We start from the raw sequence: 25,343 nt of genomic DNA on the forward strand, positions 1-25,343 counted from the left end.
ACCTGGACTAATAATGTTGTTATCATGTCTTTATTATATTTAAAGACGTGTGTGTTTATAAAGCACTTATTTATTTCACACTCTTTTTTACTTTTTTGGCTGAAATTCATATTTTCCCCTCTAAAAAACTACTTTTTGTTTCAAAGTTGGAAACAATGTGGTGGGGTTAGGGTTATGCTATGGGCCATCAATACATGACACCACCACAATGTCTGACTCATTCGTTATGGGTCTGGGGGTGGTGGCTCAACTTGCCCCTATGCTCAACTTACCCCGCCTTCCCCTATATGTACATTCACCCTTACCATGTGCAAGGAAATTTCATTAATGAGAAGTATTTTATGTCCAAAGCAGGAGGGATAGTGGTGGGGGACTGGAGATTCCGCTCCCCCCTTCTCAAAATCATTCCACAGTTCCCCTGTAAAGGAATTTATCAGCAACCTCCAATGGTAACAGGGGCCGTGGAACGGTTTTCAGAGGGGGGGGCGAGCCAAAAGTGGGGGGCTGAGCCAAAAGTGGGGGGCTTAGCCAAAAGTGGGGGGCTGACCATGCTAACAAGTGGAATGCCTCTGGCCGTCTCACCTGCATCACGCGATTCAACATAGCAGCAGTGCTGACTTTGAAAACTACTATAACTCGCACAAGATGTTCAGTGATACATGTACTTGGTTACTCTTATTTCCACGTTTTATGAATTAGACAAATACACTTACAGAGATAGGATGGTAATTCAACAAATACCCCCAATGCGGCCAAAGTTCATTGATCTCACATGACCTTTGACCTTGATCATGTGACCTGAAACTTGCACAAGATATTCAGTGATACTTGATTACTCTTAGGTCCAAGTTTCAAAAGTCAGATCAATAAACTTGCAAAGTTATGATAGTAATTCAACAGATACCCCAATTATGGCCAAAGTTCATTGACCTTTGACCCTGGTCATGTGACCTAAAATGTGAACAGGATGTTCAGTGATACTTGATTACTCTTATGTCCAAGTTTTATGAACTAGACCAACACACTTTCAAAGTTATGATGGTAATTCAACAAATACCCCCAATTCGGCCAAAGTTCATTGACCCTAAATGACCTTTGACCTTGATCATGTGACCTGAAACTTGCACAGGATGTTCAGTGATACTTAATAACCATTGTGTCAAAGTTTCATGAATCAGATCCAAAAACTTTTAAAGTTTTGATTGTAATTCAACAGATACCCCCAAATCGGCCAAAGTTCATTGACCCTAAATGACCTTTGACCTTGGTCATGTGACATGAAACTCTAATAGGATGTTCAGTAATACTTGATTAACCTTATGGCCAAGTTTCATGAACTAGGTCCATATACTTTCTAAGTTATGATGTCATTTCAAAAACTTAACCTCAGGTTAAGATTTGATGTTGACGCCGCCGCCGCCGTCGGAAAAGCGGCGCCTATAGTCTCACTCTGCTATGCAGGTGAGACAAAAATCACAATCATATGGTCAATTTTAGGTTTTTGTACATGGTTTTGGAAAAAAGTGGGGGGATGAAGCCCCCCACTAACATCTCTAACATCTCTCTTGACACTATTCATATTGTTACCTTTCAGTGGAGAGCCTGATAAAAAAGTTTTAAATTGTGAAAGATCTATCCCATGAGAGTAAGGACTAAAACATTTGAACACCACTCAAGCAACTGCTACCGGTAATCCTTTTTTCCCATCTTTTAAAACTGTTTGACCGTATGAAGAAAAATCCAAAATGCTGCTAAAATTTCACATTTCACCTCTTTACATGAATGAAACAAATTTAATGACCATTGATTATCCATGAATAAGTTATAGAATAATTGATAATGAACCTATTAATGCTTTTCAGGTCCTTTTTCCTAGACTTAAAAAGGTAGGCCTATCATCTTCAAGATGAAATGTGCACCAAGTCCATGAACTTTACCCCTACTATCCCATGCTCAATCTTAAAACTGAAACAATCTTCCTTCTTCTTTTTAAAAAACTTTGCCGCAAACAATTATTGCATGAGAAAGTCTTTAAAATCAAAGCTCATATTTACCAAATCATTGTAGATGTAAATCTGTATCATTTGTACATTCCTGTTTGAGGATTGTCCCAGAAAACAAGGATATCTTTTCTTAAGTTCCAGGGCTCGACACTAGCGGCGGTCCGACGGTCCCAGACCGGTAAAAATCACTGTCGGGCCGGTAGATTTTCAGAAATAGGAAGATTTACTGGTCCGACATGACCAGTAAAAAATATCATTGTCGGGCCAGTAATTTTTCCAAAAATAGCAAGATTTTAAGGGTCCGACATGACCAGTAATAAAAACCATTGTTGGGCCAATAACTTTTCCAGAAATGATCAAATTCACTGCAAACCATTCCCCCCCCCCCCCCGCTAAATTCTGTCATTCACACACAGAATACACACGGAATGAATCGCACGTAATTGCTACTAGAGCAGATACAGTGTACATATGTAGCTAGCCAGCCACACAACTCACGTGGTAAATTCTTTACTGGCTGCGCGAAAGGAAGCTTGGCTATAAAACTCTGGCAGAAATCTCTCACAGAACTGTCAAAATTCAAGGTTCATACTCATGAAAGGCTCTTATAATGTCCATATTTCCTAAAAATTGGAGTAACTCTGTCATTTGTAAGCAGTAAAAGGATAAATTTTCACTTCTGTTTGGTTCAAACAGATCGGGTTTCGGGTGACATCGTCTGGATACAAGTTGGCCCCACATATGCATTTATGTGTGTGTTGATACACTTGGTTTCTGACTTTCTTTCGTAGCTATTTTAATTGAGCCAAAAAGAAATTGATAAATTATTTATGATGATAGTTTTAGCTTTCTTCCTCTGTTTTCTTCCTATCTTTCTTTCCTTCTTTCATTTTAATCTTTCTTTGTTTCTTCCCTAATTTTTTTGTTACTATCTTTCTTTTTTATTTTCCCTTTTTTCTTTCATTCTTCCTATCCTTTTAAAAATATTTTTCTCTATATTATTTTTTTTCTCTCTCGCTCTCTCTCTTTCTTTCTTTCTTTCTTTCATTCTTTCCTTCCTTCCTTCTTCCTTTCTTTTTTGATATTTTTCTTTCTTTAATTCTTGAGTCCATCCATCCTATATTCATCTCTTCTCTTCCTTTCTTTCCTTCCTTTTTACCCTTTTCTTTCCTTCATTCTTCGTTACTTTCTTTGTTTCTTTCTTCCTTCCACCCATCATTTATTTACCTTTTTTATTTCTTCTTTTCTCTGTCTCTGTCTTTCTTTTTTATTTCCTTTCATCTATTGTTTTACCTTTTCTTTTTTTATATTGCTTGCATATTTCCTTCCTTTATTTATTTCTTTCCTTCTATCTATCTATCTATCTATCATTTTACCTTTCCTTTATTTCTTCCTTAATTCCTTTCTTCTTTCTTTCAATGCTTCCTTCCTCTCTTTTGTCCTTTCCATCTCTCCTTTAACCCTTTCTTTTTTATTGCTTCTTTCTTTCCTTTACTACTTTCTGGATTAATTTGTTCTTTCTTTCTGTACTGCTTGCTTCATTTCTTTCCTTCATTTGTTTTTTTCTTTCTTTCTTCTCTCTTTCTCCCTTTTTTTCTTTCTTATTTTTGTTCTTCTTTATTCCTTCCTTCCCTTCCTTCTTTAGTTCTTTCTTTTTTCCTTCCTTCACATCTATCCTTTCTTTACCTTTTTTTGTTTCCTTCCTTTTTTATTCTTTCTTTTCCTCCCTTTCCTTCCCTCCTTCCTTTCTCTTATTTTTTCTTTCTTTTCCTTCCTTCCTTCCTTTTTTTCTTTCTTTCCTTCTTCGCTTCTGTCTTGCTTTCTTTTTGTCCTTTATTTCATGGGGGGGGTAACGAAAGGCTAGACAAATAAACTTGCGCCTTTTTTTAATGTTTTATTTTTTGGGACCAGTAGATTTTAGGTTCGGACCAGTAAAAATTTGAAAAACTGGGTATCTACTGGTCCGACATGAATAGGTTGGACCAGTAGAAAAAATGGGTTAGTGTGGCCCTGTCTTAACAAAGACAAATCCCATGTTAATTGAGATTGTCCTTGTTTATGAGCAGTTTTTTTTTCACTTCGCCCTGCAGAAGCAAATACAGGAATTGAGAGTGCTTAAAATATAATCTGTCACCTCTATTCCCTCTAGTTCACCATCTACAAGTATTTTTCATGAACTTGCCGTCTTCCTACAATTTTGTTATGAAACCTGATATTTACAGTGACTATGCACTCGATTGACGTCAGCAAACATGTCAGCACTTGACAGGTGAATGAAGATTCCTAGATTTCTCGTGTAGAGAAATCATTACATAGACAGTCCCTTTAAACATGGAAGATACTCGTTTTCAGATTGGCGCCTCCAAGTTTTGTCCCAACTCTTGGGACAAGCCTTGTCGTGGTATACAGCTGCACATTATTTTTTATTTATAAATAGTGCGCCCCTAACGATAGTTGTTTACAACGCGGCCAAATTTTCATATTGGCGCCTCCAAGTTTTGTCCCAACTCTTGGGACAAGCCTTGTCGCAGTAGACAGCTGCACATTATTTTTTATTTATAAATAGCGCGCCCCTTACGATAGTTGTTGACAGCGCGGCAAAATTGTTAGTGTTCAAGGTGTATCTTTTAATTGTAGAGATGTATAAAATATTTTATTCTAAACATATTTTATATCAAAATTCACAATTATTGACGTCTCACGAAAGTGATAACCAACTGATCAGGTAAACGAGTATCATGTGACCTGAAAATCAGCTTTGTACCGCTTCAATTGCACTCCACAGTGACTGGACCGACTGCTAAGAAAAGCTGGAAATAGGACTGGAAATGTTAGTTTCTCTTTATTTTATTACATTTAAACTAGAATAACATAGGCAATATTACTATCAAAAAATTCTATTTCCAGCTTTTCTTAGCAGCTCAAGATCATGAATATTATATTCACAAGTCGAGAGATCTATTCATAAACAAAGGCTTAAGTCTGTAACTGTACACTATAATGTAGGTGTAGACCAAAAGCTTTCGTCTCTGTTATGTTGGCTGTTCCACTGAACTCCCATGGCTCCACTCACCAAATACAGACTGAAATTCTAGCTCGATCTGTACACAGGGACTCAATGGCCATGTTTATGTATTAAGTTCGGGAAAAACAGGGAAGTGAAGTTGCGCAGCAGTAGAAGTAAGTCACTGTTTTTCCCCCTTTTAAGTTTATTTTCCCCATTTTGGTGCAATTCAGGCCAAATCAAAATAATAATCATTTTGGTACAGTTCTTCTTAAATATTTATAATTATATGAAATAAGACAAAAATCAATGAGCCCCGTTTGGGGATTTTGCATTGGTAACCCCCTAGGCTAATGCCAATGCCATGGTGGCTGCACGATAGCGAGCCGTCTGTGTACGAGGAGAAATTTAAAAAAAGTAAGAGTTCCATATGCATCCCCCACTAAAATTGAAAATAAAAGCATGGAGAAGGTTCAGAATATATCTAGACCTAATATAGAACATATATGATGGGGGAGTGGAAATACATACCAAAATATGGCTTTTCAAATTTCGAGCAGGATCTAGCGCGTGTAATTGTCCATAGACATCAGTTTATTCTTCTTATTCTGGAAACAGTACAGTCCACCGTCTGGTGTATTGTCGTACTGGTGAAGTGCAGCGTGCAAGTGTATGTACATTATCCGATAAAAAATTGCTTACAGCGTGCAAGTAAAAACAACCACCGTTATTAACAGAGCTGGGTCTTTGTCAGTAAAGGGTTTGTGAGTCAAGACTAGTCAAACTATTGACTGATAATCATTAAAATACGCGACAACTGTCAGCGCTGACAGTTGTCGCGCGACAATATTGATGAAACACCCCCCTGGTTCAGTGGTTGAAGCGGGACATTTTAGCACTTGATTTTGCCGCCCTCTATAAGCGTCACGTAACTAGGTTGCATTAACAATGGATCCAAGATGGCGAAGACAACAAATGTGAGTAAACTCTCTTCTACTTTTATTTCTTCATCCCATTTCTGCGATTTTTTTCCCTTTCAGTAAATTTTATTTTAACCAAACGTTGCTAACCGATATTTTTACCCATGTACAGAAGTGTTAACGTCAGATTCAAATTATAAGGCGCTGTTTGGTGCATTTGTATAGTTGCATTTTCCCTTCCGATGTAGGACCCTATAGGCCCAAGCGCCAGGCGTTAGGGGGTAAAGGTACGAATAGTACTATGATTTTTACCCCCGAACGCCTCCAGGCTACTTCCGGTATCAGCGCTTCTCGCTAGCATAGCGGGAAAAGTCTTGACTGCAGATAAATCGAGGTGAGTTCGAGTCCCAACTAAGGTAACAACAGTAAAAACAAGTGGAATGCCTCTGGCCGTCTCACCTGCATCACGCGGTTCAATATAGCAGCAGTGCTGACTTTGAATACTACTCTAACTCGCACAAGATGTTCAGTGATACATGGTTACTCTTATGTCCACTTTTTATGAACTAGACCAATAAACTTACAGAGATATGATGGTTATTCAACAAAAAACCCCAACATGGCCAAAGTTCATTGACCTTACATGACCTTTGACCTTGGTCATGTGACCTGAAACGCGCACAGGATGTTCAGTGATATTTGATTACTCATATGTCCAAGTTTAATGAAGTAGACTAATAAACTTTCAAAGTTATGATGGTAATTCAACAGATACCCCCGATTCGGCCAAAGTTCATTGACCCTAAATGACCTTTGACCTTAATCATGAGACCTGAAACTTGCACAAAATATTCAGTGATGCTTGATTACTATTATGTCCAAGTTTCATGAATCAGATCCATAAACTTTCAAAGTTATGATGGGAATTCAACAGATATCCCCAATTCGGCCACAGTTCATTGACCCTAAATGACCTTTGACCTTGGTCATGTGACGTGAAACTCATGCAGGATGTTCAGTGATACTTGATTAACCTTATGTCCAAGTTTCATGAACTAGGTCCATATATTTTCTAAGTTATGATGACATTTCAAAAACTTAACCTCAGGTTAAGATTTCGATGTTGATTCCTCCAACATGGTCTAAATTCATTGACCCTAAATGACCTTTGACCTTGGTCATGTGACATGAAACTTTAATAGGATGTTCAGTAATACTTGATTAACCTTATGGCCAAGTTTCATGAACTAGGTCCATATACTTTCTAAGTTATGATGTCATTTCAAAAACTTAACCTCAGGTTAAGATTTGATGTTGACGCCGCCGCCGCCGTCGCCGCCGCCGTCGGAAAAGCGGCGCCTATAGTCTCACTCACTCATGGTTTCAAATCGTCTCGTGTGTGAAGGATTCATATGCACCTGGTGCACGCGAATCTTTCACACCCTTTTTACTAAAATAACTATGACTTTACATCGTAGCTAAGCATTATATTTATTCTATGACACTTACCGAACCATATGGATCGTTTGTTGAATTCTGTTTGGTGTTGTTTTTAATAAAATAAGAGCATTTTTCGTGATCTTCACGTAGATGCCTCTTGATCAGCGTTGATATCAACTTTTGCCTAAAGAGGGCACGCGATATTATTTCAAAGTCGGTAGGCACTTAAGAACCAAGTTTGAAAGGATACTCGTAAAATTATGTCACTCTCGCCGATGAATATTCATTAGATCGTGGTCGTGCGTGTTCAATACACACTGAGTGCATGCATGCAGAGATGTTTGGCATTTTTTATTCCCTCACATTCGTGTGATGAATGAAAACGTCAAAGTCCACTATGAAACCACATGCGTTGTGCGAGGTTAGTATTACTAACCTCGCATGTTGTGTGAGTGAGTCTCACTCTGCTTCGCAGGTGAGACAAAAATGATAGAAAAATCTGAAGTGAACTTTGTGGGGGGTGCATATGGAACTTTCCTAAAAAAATTGAAAAAACTCCTCGAAACAGACTGCTGCCAGCTGTCTAATGTCGGTGTTACATTCACTTAAGATCGAGATCTGATTCTGAAAATGAATAAAATTGCAAAATGGTACGATCTCGATTTAAAATAAACATGATAAAAGTGCCCATTTCATAATTAACACTGACTTTTGTTAGATTCAAATGTGTTGAAAACATGAACAATACAGTCAAATATAAACCTAATTAACCATATCCAGTGTCTTGTAACAAAATGCTGAAAGTGGCCTAAAACATTAAGATTTTGTCCTTCAAAACATTACACAATATCAAGGATGTGGGACCACAGCTTATTATTGGGAGTAAGGATGGGGTAACGCCTTCTCTCAAAGCCGATATTCAGACTTTTAAGTCTTGGGTAGGACTGCTATATACCAATATAATAATGACACAATAGTTTCTGCTTATTAAATAAGAAATATGTGAACAAAAAGTTACCTAGTCACGAACAAAATCCACTTTTCCGAAAATTTTCTACTCCCTCAGCTCCCTGTCAGTTCGTCGGAAATCAAGACAACGTCATTAACGTACCGTAGATGGCGTCAACTTCTTCTTCTCAAGGCCCTATATAAATTAGCCCAGCCATATGCATTTTAGCCCAAATTTTGACCAAACTTGGAACAAATTGCAAATTGCAACAGAATTTTTTTCACAATGAATTTCTGTGAGGTCCCTAGTACAACATACTAAAAGTCCCAAACTTTACGAATAGGGGAAAGGCATCTAATTTGCATAAGTCCAAGATGGCTGCCAAAATTAATTGATATGCCTTATCCTTAATATTTTTTGTACAGATAAAGGAAAAATCTTAGAATGAATATACAATTCACTATCATTAAGATATCATAAATCAATTGCAATCGTTTTCGGGACTGTCCGCTTCATATTTTTCGAAAATGTGAGAATTTATGCCAAATTTCCGTATTTTCGGTCAAAAATTTGCATGTGCATTGAAATCTTTGTTTTATCATTAGCATCAACAGCTAATATAAAATACCAGCATTCGACAAGAAAGGGGATATATCAACGAGAAAACTGCATATCAATTTGTTTGCGCTCCTTTTTTGCAGTGCGTAGCGTGTTAAATTATTTCCCTATGGAGAATAATAGAAAATACGCAGTTTTTGAGGGATTTGCTAAGATATCTCCCAAACGCGTCAACAAGGTGATCTATCAAAACAGAATAGAATAGAGCAGATTCTCACCTTGAACATGATATGATTTTCAGTCAATTTTAGTCAAATTAAGTTCTGTCACTTTTGAGGTTTTTGGAACCTTTCTTGATGATTTTGGAAATCCATTTGTACATGAGCCAATGGGCAAGTGCGGGAAACGAAACGTTTGGTGCGACTTCACATTGTTGTAAAAAAATATATACGTCACAATAGACCCTATCAAAAAAAGACATTTTGCAGAAAATGCTGTAGATTGCGAATACCTAAGAATGATTTTGATTGGATAAAAAAAACCTCTGTCACTTTTCACATTTGCAAAAGCTTTTGCAATTTTGGTCACTATAGTTTGGCGGCCGGTTCAGCCGATGGCATTGTGTGTACACAGTAAACACGCATAGCTAGGCAACGCAGCGCGTGAAGAATTTCACTATTCGTACAGCGACGACTTGAGTGTATGTTGGATAGAACCGTACCATTTTTGACTGGGGGGTGTGCCAATGAATGCAAGTGATCAAGAAGAGTTACAAAACTGAAGGGAGTGAGAAAACAAGGAAAGTGAGAGGGAAATTTATGAAAACAAGTAATGCGAGGAAAAATTACAAGAAAAGGAGAGAAAGGAGAAGAAGTGAAAACACGCAGCTGAGTGCGCTCACGATATGTAAGTTGAACACCCCTGCACCGCAATGTAGCAGCCCGCCACTATACACGTAGACTGCCTGCACGATGCGAAGACAGCGGCGCGTATTAGTGACTGTGCGTTAAACGTCCCATTTCTATGCCTTATAAAAGGAGCGTTTTTTGTACACAACAAATTGATATGATATGTTTCATAACAGTATTAATGTCTTAACTTGCTTAGATAAAGGGCAAAATTTAATACATTCGAATGTATTATGCGATATTGCGATAAAATGACACCAAAAACCAACCTCCGTGTCCCAGTTATCCTTTTATATCGACTACAACGCGATCGCTGGAATGCCTTTGAAGATGAAAAATAGATTTTCTTCTATCACCTAAATTTAAAGAAGTGCTGGCACACACAAAGTCTATCCCCTACGGGGTTTGCTAAAGTCAATCACCCCTTTTCCATATTTTGCCAATTTATGGAAAAATCTATAAATCCGGAGCCCTCATTGAGGCAAAAAAGATGTTTCTGCTACAGTGTAAGCCAGTTTTATTGTTTTAAAACCACTTCGAAACAAAAGAGTAGCCTTTCCTCTATGTGCTACATATAAAGAAGTGTTAGCACATCAAAGCTTACATTTAGGGGGCTGCTGAAATCACCCCACCACTTTTGCGTATTTTGCCCATTTGTTGTAAAATTTGTGAGCCCCATTGAGGTAAAAGGCGTTTCCCCCTTTGCGGTAGACCACTTTAATTCTTTGGAACCACTTGGAGATAACAAAACTAGATTTTCCTCCATCAGCTACATACAAAGGAGTGTTGGCACAGCAAACCCTACCTCTCAGGGGTTTGCCGAAGTCACCCATCTCTTTTCCATATTTTGCCTATTTATGGAAAAATCTATCAATTCGGAGCCCTCATTGATGTAAAAATGTTATTTTTTATATATATAGCAAACAACTTTCATTGTTTCGTAACCATTTGAAAAAAAATATTTTCCTTTATCAGCTACATAAATATAAAGAAGTGCTGGCTCAGCAAAGCCTACCCCGTCAGTGGTTCCCTGAGTCTCCCCACCCTTTTTGCCTATTTTCCCCTCATTTTATTAATATAAGTTATGGGGAAATCTGCCAATTTGGAAACGTTGTTTCTGCTCTACAGCAAACCTATTTCATTGTTGGTAACCACTTGGAGATGAAAATGTAGATTTTCTTCTATCAACTACAATAAAGAAGTGCTGGCTCAGCAAAGCCTACCCCTTAGGGATTCCCGAAGTCTCTCCAACCCTTTTACTTATTTTCCTCTTTCTTAAAACAAAATCGTGAAAATCTGCCAATTTGTAGCCCCTATTGAGGTAAAACGTTGTTTCTGCTCTACAACAAACTTCTTTCATTGTTTCGTAACCACTTGGAGATAAAAAGTAGTAGATTTTCCTCTATCAACTACAATAAAGAAGTGCTGCCTCAGCAAAGCCTACCCCTTAGGGATTCCCGAAGTCTCTCCACCCTTTTTTGCTTACCTTTCCTCTTTCTTAAACAAAATCGCAGTTTTTGACCCCCCCCCCCTTCAGGCAAAAGGCATTTCTGCTATATTGTTAAGTCACTTTTATTATTTGAAACTTAAAGATGAGTAGGTTTAGTCTATCAGCGCATCGACCCTTCCCTTTTCAGGGACTCCAAATTGACAGATTTTCCCATAAATTGGTAAAATACGGAAAAGTGTGAATTCGGTATATAGTTTAATAGTAGTATAATATGATGTGGCAGGTTTAATAGCTACATCTTATTTTTCTCTTTAACTCTGAGATCGAGTAAGCAGAAAATGTCATTATTTTGGTGTACAATGTCACGTGACTAGCATATGATAGTTTCCGTGCCTAGACCCTTTAATGTTTGAGGACTGGGCAGGAAGCAAGGAAGTGGGTGGAGCTTTCTTCCTCCGTTGAACAAAGTCTATACAGGTGGCGCTTGGAGACTTGCCTATGGTCTTCAGTCTTGTTGTGTTAGGAAGGTGCTGTAAGAACCCGGGGGGGGGGCACTTCCATTCATAGGGTGCTTAATCTAAGGAAAAGCAGTGTTTTATTGAAAGCCGCGGGGAGGGGGGGTGTCACTGTGAATGTACCTCCGATAATGCAGTGCGGTAATTGCTAATTCGTATACTACCAACTCGTCCACTCGCCACATGGTCTACTTTTATTTAGCCTATAATGCCATTCCGTCCAGCAACATTTCGTCTAACAACCATTTGGTCCAATCATCACTTCGTCTTATCACCATTTCGTCTATGACCATTTCGTCTCATAACCAGTTGGTCTATAATCTTCACTCATTTTCAGTCATTTTGCATAATTTAACACTTAAAAAAGTACAATTTGACCAAAAGGTATATATGAAACTAAATGACCATTGGACCAACTGGTTATGAGGAGGAATGGCATTAGACTAAATGAAAGTAGACCATGTGGTGGGTGGACGAACTGAAGGTAGACCAAATGATAGTAGACAAGCTGGTAATTGGACGAATTAGCATTAGACGAAATGGAAATAAACCCCAAGTGCTACCAATCCGCGTCCACCGGCAAATTTATGCTTTAAAACAACGAAAAAAAAATCCCTCCTTTTTGCAAAAGTCTTCGGCGACGCCATCTGCTGAAAAAGGGGCTAGATTTGATATACTTTGGAGCAAGATGATTTAGAGAAGTGATCTAATGCGCTCCCTCATAGTAAGGTACCAATGCACAATAAATATTCATCAATCTGTCAATTGTATCAACAGGAATCATGTAATGTTTATTACGTATATTATCAGTAATCTTGGAACAGACTCTGGTGTAAAATTTCTCTCAATGAAACATTCGAATTAACTCATTTCTCACATTACTTTTTTTATTGTATCTTATCATTCATGTATGTTTTTGTAACTGACCTTAATTTCCTATGTCCACGATTATTATTAAAAGAACGTCAAGAAGCCATTACCGTGGTGAAGAATATTGATGCTATTTTAATCAATATCCTTTCCTTTTCCATTTGGTTTCACGTGCCGTTAAAATAGCTTTTTTTTTCTAAAAGCTCAAGTCCACCCTAGACAAATGTTGATTTGAATCAATTGAGAAAAAATTAACAAGCATAACGCAAAAAAATTAAAATCGGATGTAAAATAAGAAAGTTATTTCTACATAAAGTTTCGCTTATTTTTCTCAAAACAGTTAGTCCTATATGCACAACTCAGTGTTATGCAAATGAGAGAGTCGATGATGTCCATCACTCACTATTTCTTTTGCTTTTTGTTGTTTGAATTATACACTTTTCCAATTTTTACAGATATGACAATAATGTAAAAATCTTCCTGAACCACATAATGTTAAACAATCTTAATTCCACGTGTTCAGGGAGGAATAAAACTCAATTTCACATGACGAGGGATAGGGGAGAAAACCAGAATATTTCATATAATAGAATACAAAAGAAATAGTGAGTGGATGACGTCATGATTCGCATACCAACCAGGATTTGCATATAGCTGTCTAAAATTAAGCGAAATTTTAAAATGTCATAAATTTCTTATTCTACTTCCGATTTCGATGAAATTTTCAGTGTTAATTGTGCTTGTATTTTTCTCTTTTTATTTATAACAACTTTTTGTTGGGGTTGACTTGTCTTTAATGTAGGCCTATATATTCTCTATTTAGTTATTTGTTTTATCCTTGATGATAATTTATTTTTAAATAATTACAATTGTCACTGCCATTGCGTTATGTGGCTACATCCCCATCAAATGATTATGTCTATCTACACTGCTTCCCCTTTAAACACACCCCACCCCCACACACATACACAAACGCATAATCGGCCCGTATTATTGCCACCGATTGTGGTCAATAGTGGGATATATTTTGATAACAAACGGCATCAGCAGTCTTTGTATTTGAAAACAAAACCCACAATATTTACCTTCCGATGTTTGCCCAAAGAATTACCAATTAATTGTTGTATTATTCTGTTTATTTCTATCAATGCGATTTCTCATTGTCTCCTAATATTGGTGGAATATGGCACATCTGTTTAAAAGCCTAAATCCGATAGATATCTTGAAATCATCTTATCAATTGTTTGAGAATTATCAACAACGTCATAAACACACATATCATCTATTTATAAATCATTTAGTAAAAACGAGCCGTTGCAATTTCAATATGAACCAAGCAATGAAAAGTATATAAATACCGCAAAATAGTGTCCCAATGTTTCACATCTGAGTTTCAGTCAGCAGCCGACAGATCTCATTCACAGTAAGTAGTTTTTATAATGATTTTGGTCTTCTTTATTGCTCATGAACTTTTGTTTTGGACATGTTTCATTTATTTCTGCGATCAAATCATTGTCATTAAATATTAAAAAGCTAAGAGTGGACGTTAACCATAGATGAAGAGGAGTAAGACATCTCATATACTTTTATCATAAATTGTGATAGATTTGCATACTTAAAGAACATCACTATGTCAGCAAACAATGCTGTATTTTTTAACTGGTGGTAAATTTGATAGAAGGTAGTTTTCACACCGCCACGCAGAACACTTCCAAGAACATAGAAAATGTATTTTCAAATGCCCTTCATGACAATGAACAGCCAAGCAGTCTTTGTCGAAAATTGGTGAATCAAACAGCATTTTCGTCCTGGACTCTGGACAAACAACAATATTTGCAAGTTTTCGTCATCTCCGAAACTTAGGACGAAACTGCTGTTCCGGTTCAGCAATTTTCGACAAAGACGTCCTTGATGTTCATAAGACGGACATTTTCAATAGATTTACTCTGTCATTGAATCTGTCCCCGTTGCAGTTGCGAAAATAAAACCCGAATTGCAAAAGTAAGACACACCTCAATGTCTGTTCAAAAGGCAACAGATACGTTGCTTACTGACCAGTTTATCTAAAGTCTTCTCTTTGTTTTTCTTTTCTATTCTCTAGAAGATGCGTGCTTTCACTCTGTGCCTCTTGGCCTGTATGGCCGTCTCTGCCTACGGCATCGCCTCATACAACACCGCTGCAGAGAAGATCAAGAATCGATACCTCGTCGCTCTCAGTGTAAGTATGATGCTTCTTGACTGACCGTATTCATTTATTCTTTTTCTTTGAATCACATCTGTGCGCTTTCATTATAACGTCACAGTCAGCATTGAAGATTTAAAATTTTAAGATTTAAGATTAATATTTGTTCGTTTCCACAAAAAAAATACACAATAATTATTAGATAGCATACATTCACTGCAATATCGTCACTAATAATAAACAAGGTATACAAAAAAATAAATTATTATATTGATTCATCGCAAAGAAAATCTAATACACAGTATGATGCTTTAAAATGTAAATATCTTTGGAAATATGCATATCCACTGAAAGAGAATAAATGTAGATAATAAAAATGAGAAAGAAGAAAAATAAAACGGAGAATGGAGTCACGAATGAAAGAGGAAGATTGAAAAATGTATACATTATATAACGTTAAGATTATCTTTCACCTTTTTTTATTTGTTGTAACAGCCAGCTAGTAAAGGGAAAGCAAATATGTTACTTTGTCGGGACTTCTAAAAATCAAACTGATGGAAGTGAACATTTTAAACATTCTTTTGCATGACAAGCAGTCTTTTCAATGATATCGCAAATTGGAAAGGGGATAGTCTGCGAGATTATTCAATGCTACATTCTCCCGGACAGGCTGAATATGGGTGATATCAATGCCCTTTTTACTGTTTTATTTTTAATCATGCTTTATTGATTTAAAAAAGAAATAATTCTTTTTGTTTTGACTCGCAGGATGACATCGAAGTAGGTGATTTTGCTGATCGTCTTCAGAAGGCTCTTAACACTCGTCGATTCAAGCTTGGTAAGGTCCTCAAAGTCTTCCGTGCGGTCAGGGCTCTCTCTCTTGAACTCAGCGATGAGGCCGTCGACTTCGTAAGTAAAAATTTAGTCTTGATAAAGGGATACTTTAGATTACCCATCCGCGGCCCGGGATCTTCTGATTTGGTAAGGGGGGGGGGTTGAGACTTACTTATAAGGAAAAAAACAATGCGACGTTAGGTTAAAGAAGAGTCCTGGTAATGGGACCTCGTTTCGTAAAACTTGTTATAATAACAACTTGTCAATAACATTAAAAAACAACTGGAATCTTTCTATCTGACTGGCTGTGGTAAACAAAATGTTTAAAATCCCAACAAAAAATGTTCTCCTATTAATTGCAAAAGAGTCGCTGATCATAATGATCAAATCTCGAAAAAAATTGTTCAAATATGAACAATTTTAATTTAAGTTCATAGGATAAACCAAATAGGATAAACCAAATAGTAAACAATTCATATACATGTTGATTTTTTCTGTGGTACGGTGTAAACTGAGAGAAATCTCGTCGGGCCCGCTATGATTTCATAAAAATGGTAGCCAATGTTCATGTCGGTCCTGAAAGTTGCTTGACATCCTTTTCGATGCTTCGATGTCATTGACAGGTTCGTCGCTTTGATGGAATCGTAACCGTTGAGGAGGATGGTGTTGTCCGTGCCCAGGCTGTCTCTTCATGGGGTCTTGATCGTATTGATCAGAGGAACCTCCCCATGGATAACAACTACAACTCTGCCTGTAAGTCCAAGGACCAGGTTACATCAAGGATACGATTAATTGTACAATTAAACGTAGCTAGAACACTAAACGATTGATTGTGAATATCGAGCGTATCTCTCTATCTTAGACTCCTTATTATTGTTTTTGTTTGTTTGTTTTTCCATATTTTGCCGGCATTCCTGATGACTGGATGAGTAGCATATTAAGCGTGATAATCAAACACTCACTCAGCTCCAAATCTGCATCAAATAACTGACATTTTATTGTCGATTCCCATTTAAAACATACCCCACTGCTGGGGTATAATAATAAGAATAATATTTACTTATATTTCAAATCGTTTCTTTGATTAAAAAGTATATATATTAAAAAAATATTTAGGCGGTTTTGTTTTTGTCAGCTTTTGTAAAACTTAACAAGTTCAAAACAAATTCCGGTCATCTACTTCAGCGGAATCTTCGTTCGTCCTAATGTTGACCTTGAAAAATACAATTCTAACTGTTTAATCCGTTTCCTTCACAATGAAAAAAAAATGTGATGGTTCTGTTTTTTTAACAAGTTCAAAACAAAGTCCGGTCCTCCGATTTAATCTGTTTGTTTAATTAATCGGTCGGTTCTAGACAGTACCCATTAAAATCGTGATTGAAATTGACACTTTTTCTGCTTCTCCATATTTTCGACATTCAGACGATGGTTCTAACGTCAACGTATACGTTGTTGACACCGGTATCTGGGCTACCCACAACGACTTCGCAGGCCGTGCCACCATCTTTTACGACGCTGTCGGAGGCAATGTAAGTTTGTAAAAAAAAAACTCAGAGTGCATATCTTAAGTCTTTACTGACGTACTGTTGCTTTTGAATTTTACGGAATATTCCTCACATCCCATAGCAGAGCCAGACTTAAAAGCTGTATGTGGTTTCATGAAAACGTGAGTGTTTTGCATGAAATGCGGGTGTCGAAAAGTGAAATAATCTGACATTCCTATAAGGCTCCAAGCTCTCGCGGGGTCATTGTTGTTCAGGGACTTGTGCAAATTGAGACTTCTCCAAGAGTCAGAGAACAATTGACAACGCTTCCATTTTTAAAAAAAAGATTTGGGGAACGTCCGATTGAGAATTAGAAGGGGCTTCGGCCGCTTCACACGATTCAAGATTTTGAAAATTAGCCAGAACGATTTACGAGTCCATTGACGGGGAGCATTCGGAGAAAGTCTCCTCCAAATTTGTATCTTGAGGTATTTTTTTCTCGTTTTGTTTTGCTTTTACTGTCAAAGAGTTAATTCATATCAAAGATATTCACCAAGAAAATCTTTATTTTTTTTAATGTTCATAGGGCAACGACTGCAACGGACACGGAACTCACTGTGCTGGTACCGTCGGAGGAACCGAATACGGAGTGGCCAAGAATACCAACCTCTTCGGCGTCCGTGTTCTCAACTGTCTCGGATCTGGATCATACAGTGGAATCGTTGACGGTATGAAGAACATGATAATACTTGATATAGAAACAATCAAATCTCAGAAAATCATTTTGATAAAGTTAAATTCAACTCAAGCTAATTGACTGGATTATAACGGCGGTGGTGATAATGGTGGTGTTGCTGACGACGACGACGATGATTATGATGATGATGATGGTGATGATGCTGGTGTTGATGATGCTCGTGATGATGATGATGATGATGGTGGTGATGAAGATGATGATGATGATATCAATTCTGTGGTGGCGGTGGTTGTGATGATGATGATGATGGTGGTGGTGTTGATGGTGATGATGATGGTGGTTGTGATGATGATGATGGTGGTGATGATGATGATGGTGGTGGTGTTGATGATGATGATGGTGGTGGTGATGATGATGATGGTGGTGATGATGATTGTGATGATAATGGTGGTGGTGTTGATGGTGATGATGATGACGATTCGTGGTTAATATGTGGATGCTGATGATGTGGTTGGTACGACATTGATTGTCGTCACTAAAAGTTAACGGCTGTCTATGTATTATATTGATTAGGAGTCAATAATTACTACTGTAACTCTAATTCTATGGCGATCAATCCCCATTTTTGTTATTTGGGGACTATATCATGATTACGTCCAATTTTGAACTTCCTACTCATCCTTTCTGTCTTTCAGGTATGGATTACATTGCCACCTACGGAAGCAAGCCAGCCGTTGTCTCCATGTCTCTCGGCGGAGGAGCCTCCTCCCTCATCGACAATGCCGTCAGGAGCCTTTACACTCGTGGATTCTTCGTTTCAGTAGCTGCAGGAAACAGCAACGACAACTCCTGCAACTACTCCCCAGCTCGTTCTGGCTACGTAAGTGCTTGTTTTTCTTCACCTTCATCCAAAAGTACATCAACCAAGTAATTCCCATAATCCCGTCCCCTCCAACTCTTTTGAAATTATACATAACCCTAAGGAAAGTCAAGGCTATCACTTTACATAAGTGTCGGTATACTATTCATGACTTCAACCGAACGATAGATAAGTGAACAAGGTATCTGGGGAGCGCGTTGATCAAAAAAAAATCCGAAAGTTGTCAGGGCCCGTTGCAGAAAGAGTTGCGTTTAAACGCAAGTCAAAATATCAATCGCAAGTCCAAAATGTGCGCTGTTAATTGGTTGAAAATGAAGTTGCGATGCGTTTGATGGCAACTAACTCTTTCCTAGATTCTGATTGGCCGAGGGGCATTTTTGCTACGGTAACTGTCGGATGAAACAGGGCTTGTCGGATAAAACGTCTGACAAGTCCTTTCATGAAACGCTCCCTTGGACTACAATAAAAAGAATTGCTTTGTCAGTTTGGATTTGGAAACGGCGTTGGTAATACGAATTTGGTCGTATGCATCCATATAGATAATGAAACACTTGAAGCAAATAAATCATCAGTAAAATTATCTCGTTTGAAATTTGTTGCTAACCCACAGCAAATTCGAGGTTATCATGTTTATGGAGTATGCAAATTCATATGAGAACACGAGGATTGTTTGATTTCTCAACCATTGTTCAACCTAATGATAACAATTTGATAACAGTTTGTTATCACAATTGGATATCAAAATAATTCAAATGATTTCATTTTTTGTCTCCATGCAGGCCATGACCGTTGGTGCCACCGACCGTAGTGATTCCCGCGCTTCCTTCTCCTGCTACGGCTCCTGCGTCAACATCTGGGCTCCTGGTGTGGACATCACCTCCGCCTGGATCCGCTCCGACACTGCCACCAACACCATCAGTGGTACCTCCATGGCCTGCCCACACGTCTCAGGTAAGTTTTTTTCCATGAGCAAGGGGAGATCGATGGAAAACTAGTACATGCAGTTTCCTCTACGCATTACCCCTTTCCTGATGTAAAGTTTGTAGAGTGAAGAATGCAGATGAAACAAATACAAAGCGGCATGACATGTGTATGAATAGCCCCCCCCCCCTGCATGCACGACGAAAAGAATGTAGTGTTAATGTTCTCGACATCGATGTCATCCTCGTCGTCATCGTCGTATAAAAACCCGACCTTCTGTTATTTTAGAAAAAGGCGTGTTATGATCATCCACCCTTCAACGGATTTCAAATTTGAAAAAAATATTGTGTTCCGGAAACATATAGGGCGTATAGGTCCAACCAAATTTTTTGACGAAGACTGACGAATTTCATCTCATTAACACAGAAAATGCGAGCACCAGGAATGATGAACACAGGCCCAAAGCAAATAATATTTCATAAAATTATGAAAAAAAATCCTATGCAATGTGATGTAATACATTTAATATAATATGATATACAACAATTTCTTCTTCTTTCCCCACTACATTTCTTTTCCCCCCCTTTCTCCCTTTTTTTGCCAGCCGATTAGGGAGGCACGTGCCCCCGTCCCCCGTAGTTACGCCACTATCCCGATACATGTCATTGTAATCAAAAGGTTTTAGAACATGCAGAAACCGTTATATATCTTGTCTAAAAATCTGATTTTCGCCTTTCTACAGGTGTCGCAGCCCTTATGCTCCAGGCAAGCCCCAGCGCCGCCCCCGGCACCATCGGCAACGACTTGCTGAGCACCGCTACCCCTGGACTGGTCTCAGACATTGGCTTCCTTTCCCCCAATCTCCTTCTCTTCACCAACTAAACTATGAAATATGGATGCTTTTTCTGATTGGTGCAATAAATTATATAAAATGATTAAAAAGTAATAAATTTTGTGTAATAAGACATATATGACTGGGACGTACGTTTATTTGTTACTCGTTGATTTTCTGTGTTGAAGACAGAGTCAGAATGAGGCCGATAAACATCGAAGAGAAAGAAGAGATCAGGAAAGAGGTCATGAAGAGAGAGAGGGAAAACAAAAGTGAGAGAACGAAATAACGAGAAATTACAGAATGAGAGAGAAAGGTGGATAGCTGACATGAATGAAATATGGGATACCGGAGAGGGAGGGAGAGAGAGAGAGAGAGTGGGGGTGGGTGGGGGTAGGGGAAGGGTGAGATGAAGCCACACATAAATTATGTGAAATTTACCTTGTTAAAATAATTTTGTAATCCAATTTACAATTTAATTGTCAAACTGCGAAGGATGGAGATATGTATACTTATTGTTTATACGTTTCTATTCGAATAAAATTTCTATTCGAATGAAAAATAATTGTTCGGATTATCCATCCATCTATCTATCTATCTATCAATCTTTCTATCTATCAATCTATCTATCAATCTATATATCAATCTATCTATCTATCAATCTATCTATCTATCTATATATCTATCTATCTATCTATCTATCTATCTATATATATCTATCTTTCTTTCTTTCTATCTATCTATCTATCTATCTATCTATCTATCTATCAATCTATCTATCAATCTATCTATCTATCATCATCTATCAATCTATCTATCTATCTATTTTATAAAGAGTGTTTCCATGATATTTGCTCCAGCGACAATTACTCCTCTGCAAATTCCACACACTCATGGAATGGTCAACCCTGGATTTAACGCTATTCCCTATCCTAAACTTAACATAAAACCATATTGCAACCCTAACGAAAAAGGCCCGTATAGGAGCAATTGATAACAATAATATGTCCATTTATATAGTGCAGTTACTATGTGCATATACTCAACTGCGCTTTGATACTTAGTATCATATTATTACCCCGGCTGTAGCTGAGCCGCCATATTAATAGGCGCTAAAGCGTTCAAGGAATGAATCCTACCGAGTACCCATTCACCTCACCTGGGTCGAGTGCGGCACAATGTGGATAAATGCAAGAGCAAATGTCGTGTCACCAGAAAAGGAAGGAAAGTGGGGAAGGGGTTTAGAGAGAAACTATTTTTATTTTAAAAAATGAAAGAAAGGGGGAAAGAAGTAAGGACAGAAATATAAATGGACAAAACTGAGAGATATATACGTATGAGATCGTCATCATGAGGGAGAGGGGAGAAAGAGTTGAATATCATTACTATCATTATTATACAGTGCGTATCAAAAAAATGTTTACACTTTGAAAAAGCCCTGGGAATTAAAGAAATATACAACATGTGAGTCATTTTTTCACGCATAATCTTGGGTTTGGGTCTCATCTATCGAATGAAAGTAAAAGTTTTGACAGAATGTTACACTTGAGTGAGCACTGCCTAGTTTTTGTAAAGCTCGCAGAAATCTGTTTGCGCAAAAATGCTTGTTTTCACGCTGTGTCAATACAAGGGGAAAGGGCGAAATCAAATTTACCCTCCGAAACATTTCTCATACATATCTCTTGCACTTTTAATCAATTGAAATAAAATGGATACATTCAAGCATTTTGTAACAATTTTGCCACCCAAATTGAAATTTCAACACGTAATAAGCTGCACAACCTTTACCCTTTTTGTGCCAGCTGGATCTGAGGACATAACTAGATCTGAACAAAAGTTAATATCATACATCTCCAGCATTTTTCACTAAGTTTTTATCATTTAAGTGGGTTTACATTTCATTTTTTATTTAATATTTGTTTGACAAGCTTGACAATGATTAACAAAATGAAAATCAAGCCTAAGCCATGCCATGTAAATCACAGCTCAGTGTAAAGCAATTATCGTCACGATTGCCTCGGTGTGTGGGGGAGTGGGGTGGAGAGCAATGCACTCTTCAAAGTGTGTTGGGCAAGGAAACAAGGTTAAATATATCTTCAAATCAATTTTACTAGCTAAATTCCACGTGTTTTTCATGATTACATTCTAATTTTCAAAGTTCTGCGCAAATAATTTTTCACTAACTTTTCAAAAGTAAGTGGTGCTCACTCAAGCGAAAATATTTTTCAACAGTTATATCGTCATTTGCTTAAATGGAGCTGTACCAATGTTAAGATGTGGAAAAATCTTCAGGATATTACAAATGTATAATTTTACAGGATTTTGTTCTAAGTGTAATCTTTTTTATGATACGCACTGTATACAAGGTGGTGTAAGTGAATATGTTTACTCTAGATAGGGTACTTCAGCTCATATGAACTGTTCTCTCATCGGGGCCTGTATAATGTTATATCATGATATTAACAGTATTACTCTTTTCCGTTCCAATACCCCGATCGCCTGGCTGGAAAAAAGGAGGTCCCATTTCTGAAGTTATTTTTGGTTATGATTCGACCGAGTATCGAACCCACAACCTCCCTTTCATAATTCTATAACTTTACTGATTAAACCATCCGTTAGTAGCTCCATGATTAAACTGATATATTACAAGAGATTGTCATTACATGTAGTGAGAGGAGAGGGTGATTGATACTAGGATTAGTGAGGAAGGGAAAAATAGAAAGAGGAAGAGAGTGAGGAGGCAGGAGAGGGGGAAGGGACAGAGAAGGAAAAAACAGATAGGGGAGAAGAGGGAAAGAAAGATGGGATGAAAAACAGATACGACAGAAAGATGCAATCTTGAAAGATAATAGCGAATTTTTGCAATCTCAAGGGAAGTGGATTTTTCAACAGTAAATAGAAAATCTATTGAAATGCCCGACAAATCAAATTACAGAGCTCATTGTCGAAAATCAGTGCACCAGGACAGTTGATCGTCGTAAAATTCTGAGCTGACGAAAAAAAATCAAATATTTCATTTGTCCAGAGTCCAGGAGACATGGCTGCTTTGATTAAACACCGAATGCTTTGTCATGGAGGGCTTTTGACAATAGATTATCACTGTAAAAACTGTGGTGTTAAAACTATGACACCAATTGGTGTTAATAGAGGACCACACCCTGAGGTGTTAAAATAACACCCTAGAGATTGAACATAACACCAAAGGGTGTAAATGTAACAACCATAGGTGTTGTAATAACACCTATATGTGTAAAACTAACACCACCAATTTAACACCGGTGTAAAATAACTGGTGTGGTCCTGTATGTACACCGGTTAACACCACAATTTTTGCTGTGTATTGTCAATACAATTATGGTAAACGAAGATAGTTCAGTGAGTGTGATGGGTGAAACAGAGGGGAATACAAAATAAAAATACAAAGGATAATATTTTCACATTTAAATTCGTGTTTATTTCAAACACAAATATGATCTCCAAATCGTTACATTATTTACAACCGATAGCATAGACCAACATAGATGATCATTTTGCTTTATTGAATTAAACCAATGTCATACAAAAAGAGATTTTTAAATATCTATGTCAAAATCACTTACGCACTTATGTAATGCATAAATCTACAAATAGTGGACTTGATAAAGTAGGTAGAGACAATGGTTTCCAATATACGCCAAGAGACGAGAAAAAAAATCCGCACAAATAGCATAAATATAGTCTAATCTGACAAGTGGCGTGATTTGAGGATGCAAGACACAATGTGACCTTCTTAATACAAAAATATAACTTTGTGATAGATTTGACATAATATTCAGAAAATGATATATTTCACACTTTTTCTTTCCCTATCCTTTCCTTTTCTCTCCCACCCTCCTTTCCGTCTTTTTTTTTTGGGGGGGGGGGGGTGGAGATCCTTTGCCCCCAAAGCCCCCTATCTGAACGTCAGTGAACCTAAAATCATTAAGTCTTCCTCTACCCCCTACCAACCAACAAACCTTGAACATGCTGATTAAACTTAGGGTTTGCAATGATCTCATAGATATTATTACCTATACCTTAATTGATGTTCGTGCAGACTCCACTTCACTATACCGCTACACCTACCCGAACATCAAACCCCAATACTTGCTCCGATACTCCGAATGGCAATATGGGGGGAATGCATATTTCATGTAAAAATCCTACACCGACACCAGCTTAAAAAGAGTAAGAAGCTTAATTTCTCACTTTTAACCCTCATTTAACTCCATGTCCAACATCGAGTTCCTCACACGTATAAATAATTCGCTGCCGATTAAAAAAAAATCTCTACTGTTAAATTGTACGTGCATGTGATTCAGTCATTCGTTTGAATAAACATTTATATATCTTTTCATTTAAAAAATTGGGACATGAATTAATACAAAATAAGATTTGCCATACAGAACAAACATACCACAAAGAACACAAACATATCTCTCAAAAATCTCAAAACATTCATTTGTTTTACATCGTCAATAAAACATAAGTATTAAACAGGGACTATAACTGTCCCAATGCATTATTTCGTGATCATAAATAATCGATTTTTTTTTCGTTAATTCATTAGGCCCACATAGTTCACATTCATATGACGTTCATAGGGAATGATGCAATCTAAATCTTTAGCTAGAATAAAAATAGTGAATCAATTAGCCTGAACCCTCATAATCACCTCAAGCTTCGTGAAAACTGAACATCTGGATAATTCTATAGCAATCTTGGTCAAATGGATTCCATTGGCCAGGCGGCCAGAGGGTCCGGCAGATTAAAATAATAACAAACGTCAATGACTCCTGATTTGAATATTACGACATTAATCCTCTTTGTTTCAAGGTAATCTTTTGTTGATTCTAGTATGTTATTATATGATACACG

At 37.5% G+C, this 25,343-nt stretch overlaps 2 protein-coding genes across 3 annotated transcripts in view; one reads left to right on the forward strand and one right to left on the reverse strand.

Annotated features, from left to right (window-relative positions):
* The window catches only part of LOC121424649 (dynactin subunit 1-like), a 74,530-nt gene extending 66,102 nt beyond the window's left edge, over positions 1 to 8,428 (reverse strand). Inside the window, exon 1 of the mRNA XM_041620385.1 lies at positions 8,386 to 8,428. The gene's annotated coding sequence lies outside the window, so the exon portion shown is untranslated. The remainder of the gene's footprint in view (positions 1 to 8,385) is intronic.
* A 5,502-nt stretch (positions 8,429 to 13,930) lies between these two features.
* Positions 13,931 to 20,580, forward strand: LOC121425659 (aqualysin-1-like). 2 transcript variants are annotated; one of them, XM_041621802.1, is made up of 9 exons: positions 13,931 to 14,040; positions 14,719 to 14,835; positions 15,568 to 15,708; positions 16,257 to 16,386; positions 17,056 to 17,162; positions 17,704 to 17,845; positions 18,510 to 18,694; positions 19,474 to 19,645; positions 20,358 to 20,580. In XM_041621802.1, the coding sequence occupies exons 2-9, from the start codon at positions 14,722 to 14,724 to the stop codon at positions 20,495 to 20,497; spliced, it is 1,131 nt and encodes a 376-aa protein (XP_041477736.1). In that variant the 5' UTR covers positions 13,931 to 14,040; positions 14,719 to 14,721; the 3' UTR covers positions 20,498 to 20,580. The 2 variants fall into 2 exon arrangements, with proteins under 2 accessions (XP_041477736.1, XP_041477737.1); XM_041621803.1 differs by having other exon boundaries at positions 13,977 to 14,040; positions 14,722 to 14,835.
* Positions 20,581 to 25,343: the final 4,763 nt, after the last annotated feature.

Source organism: Lytechinus variegatus, chromosome 12 (genome assembly GCF_018143015.1).
Source record: "Lytechinus variegatus isolate NC3 chromosome 12, Lvar_3.0, whole genome shotgun sequence".
In the NCBI taxonomy this organism is placed as follows: domain Eukaryota; kingdom Metazoa; phylum Echinodermata; class Echinoidea; order Temnopleuroida; family Toxopneustidae; genus Lytechinus; species Lytechinus variegatus.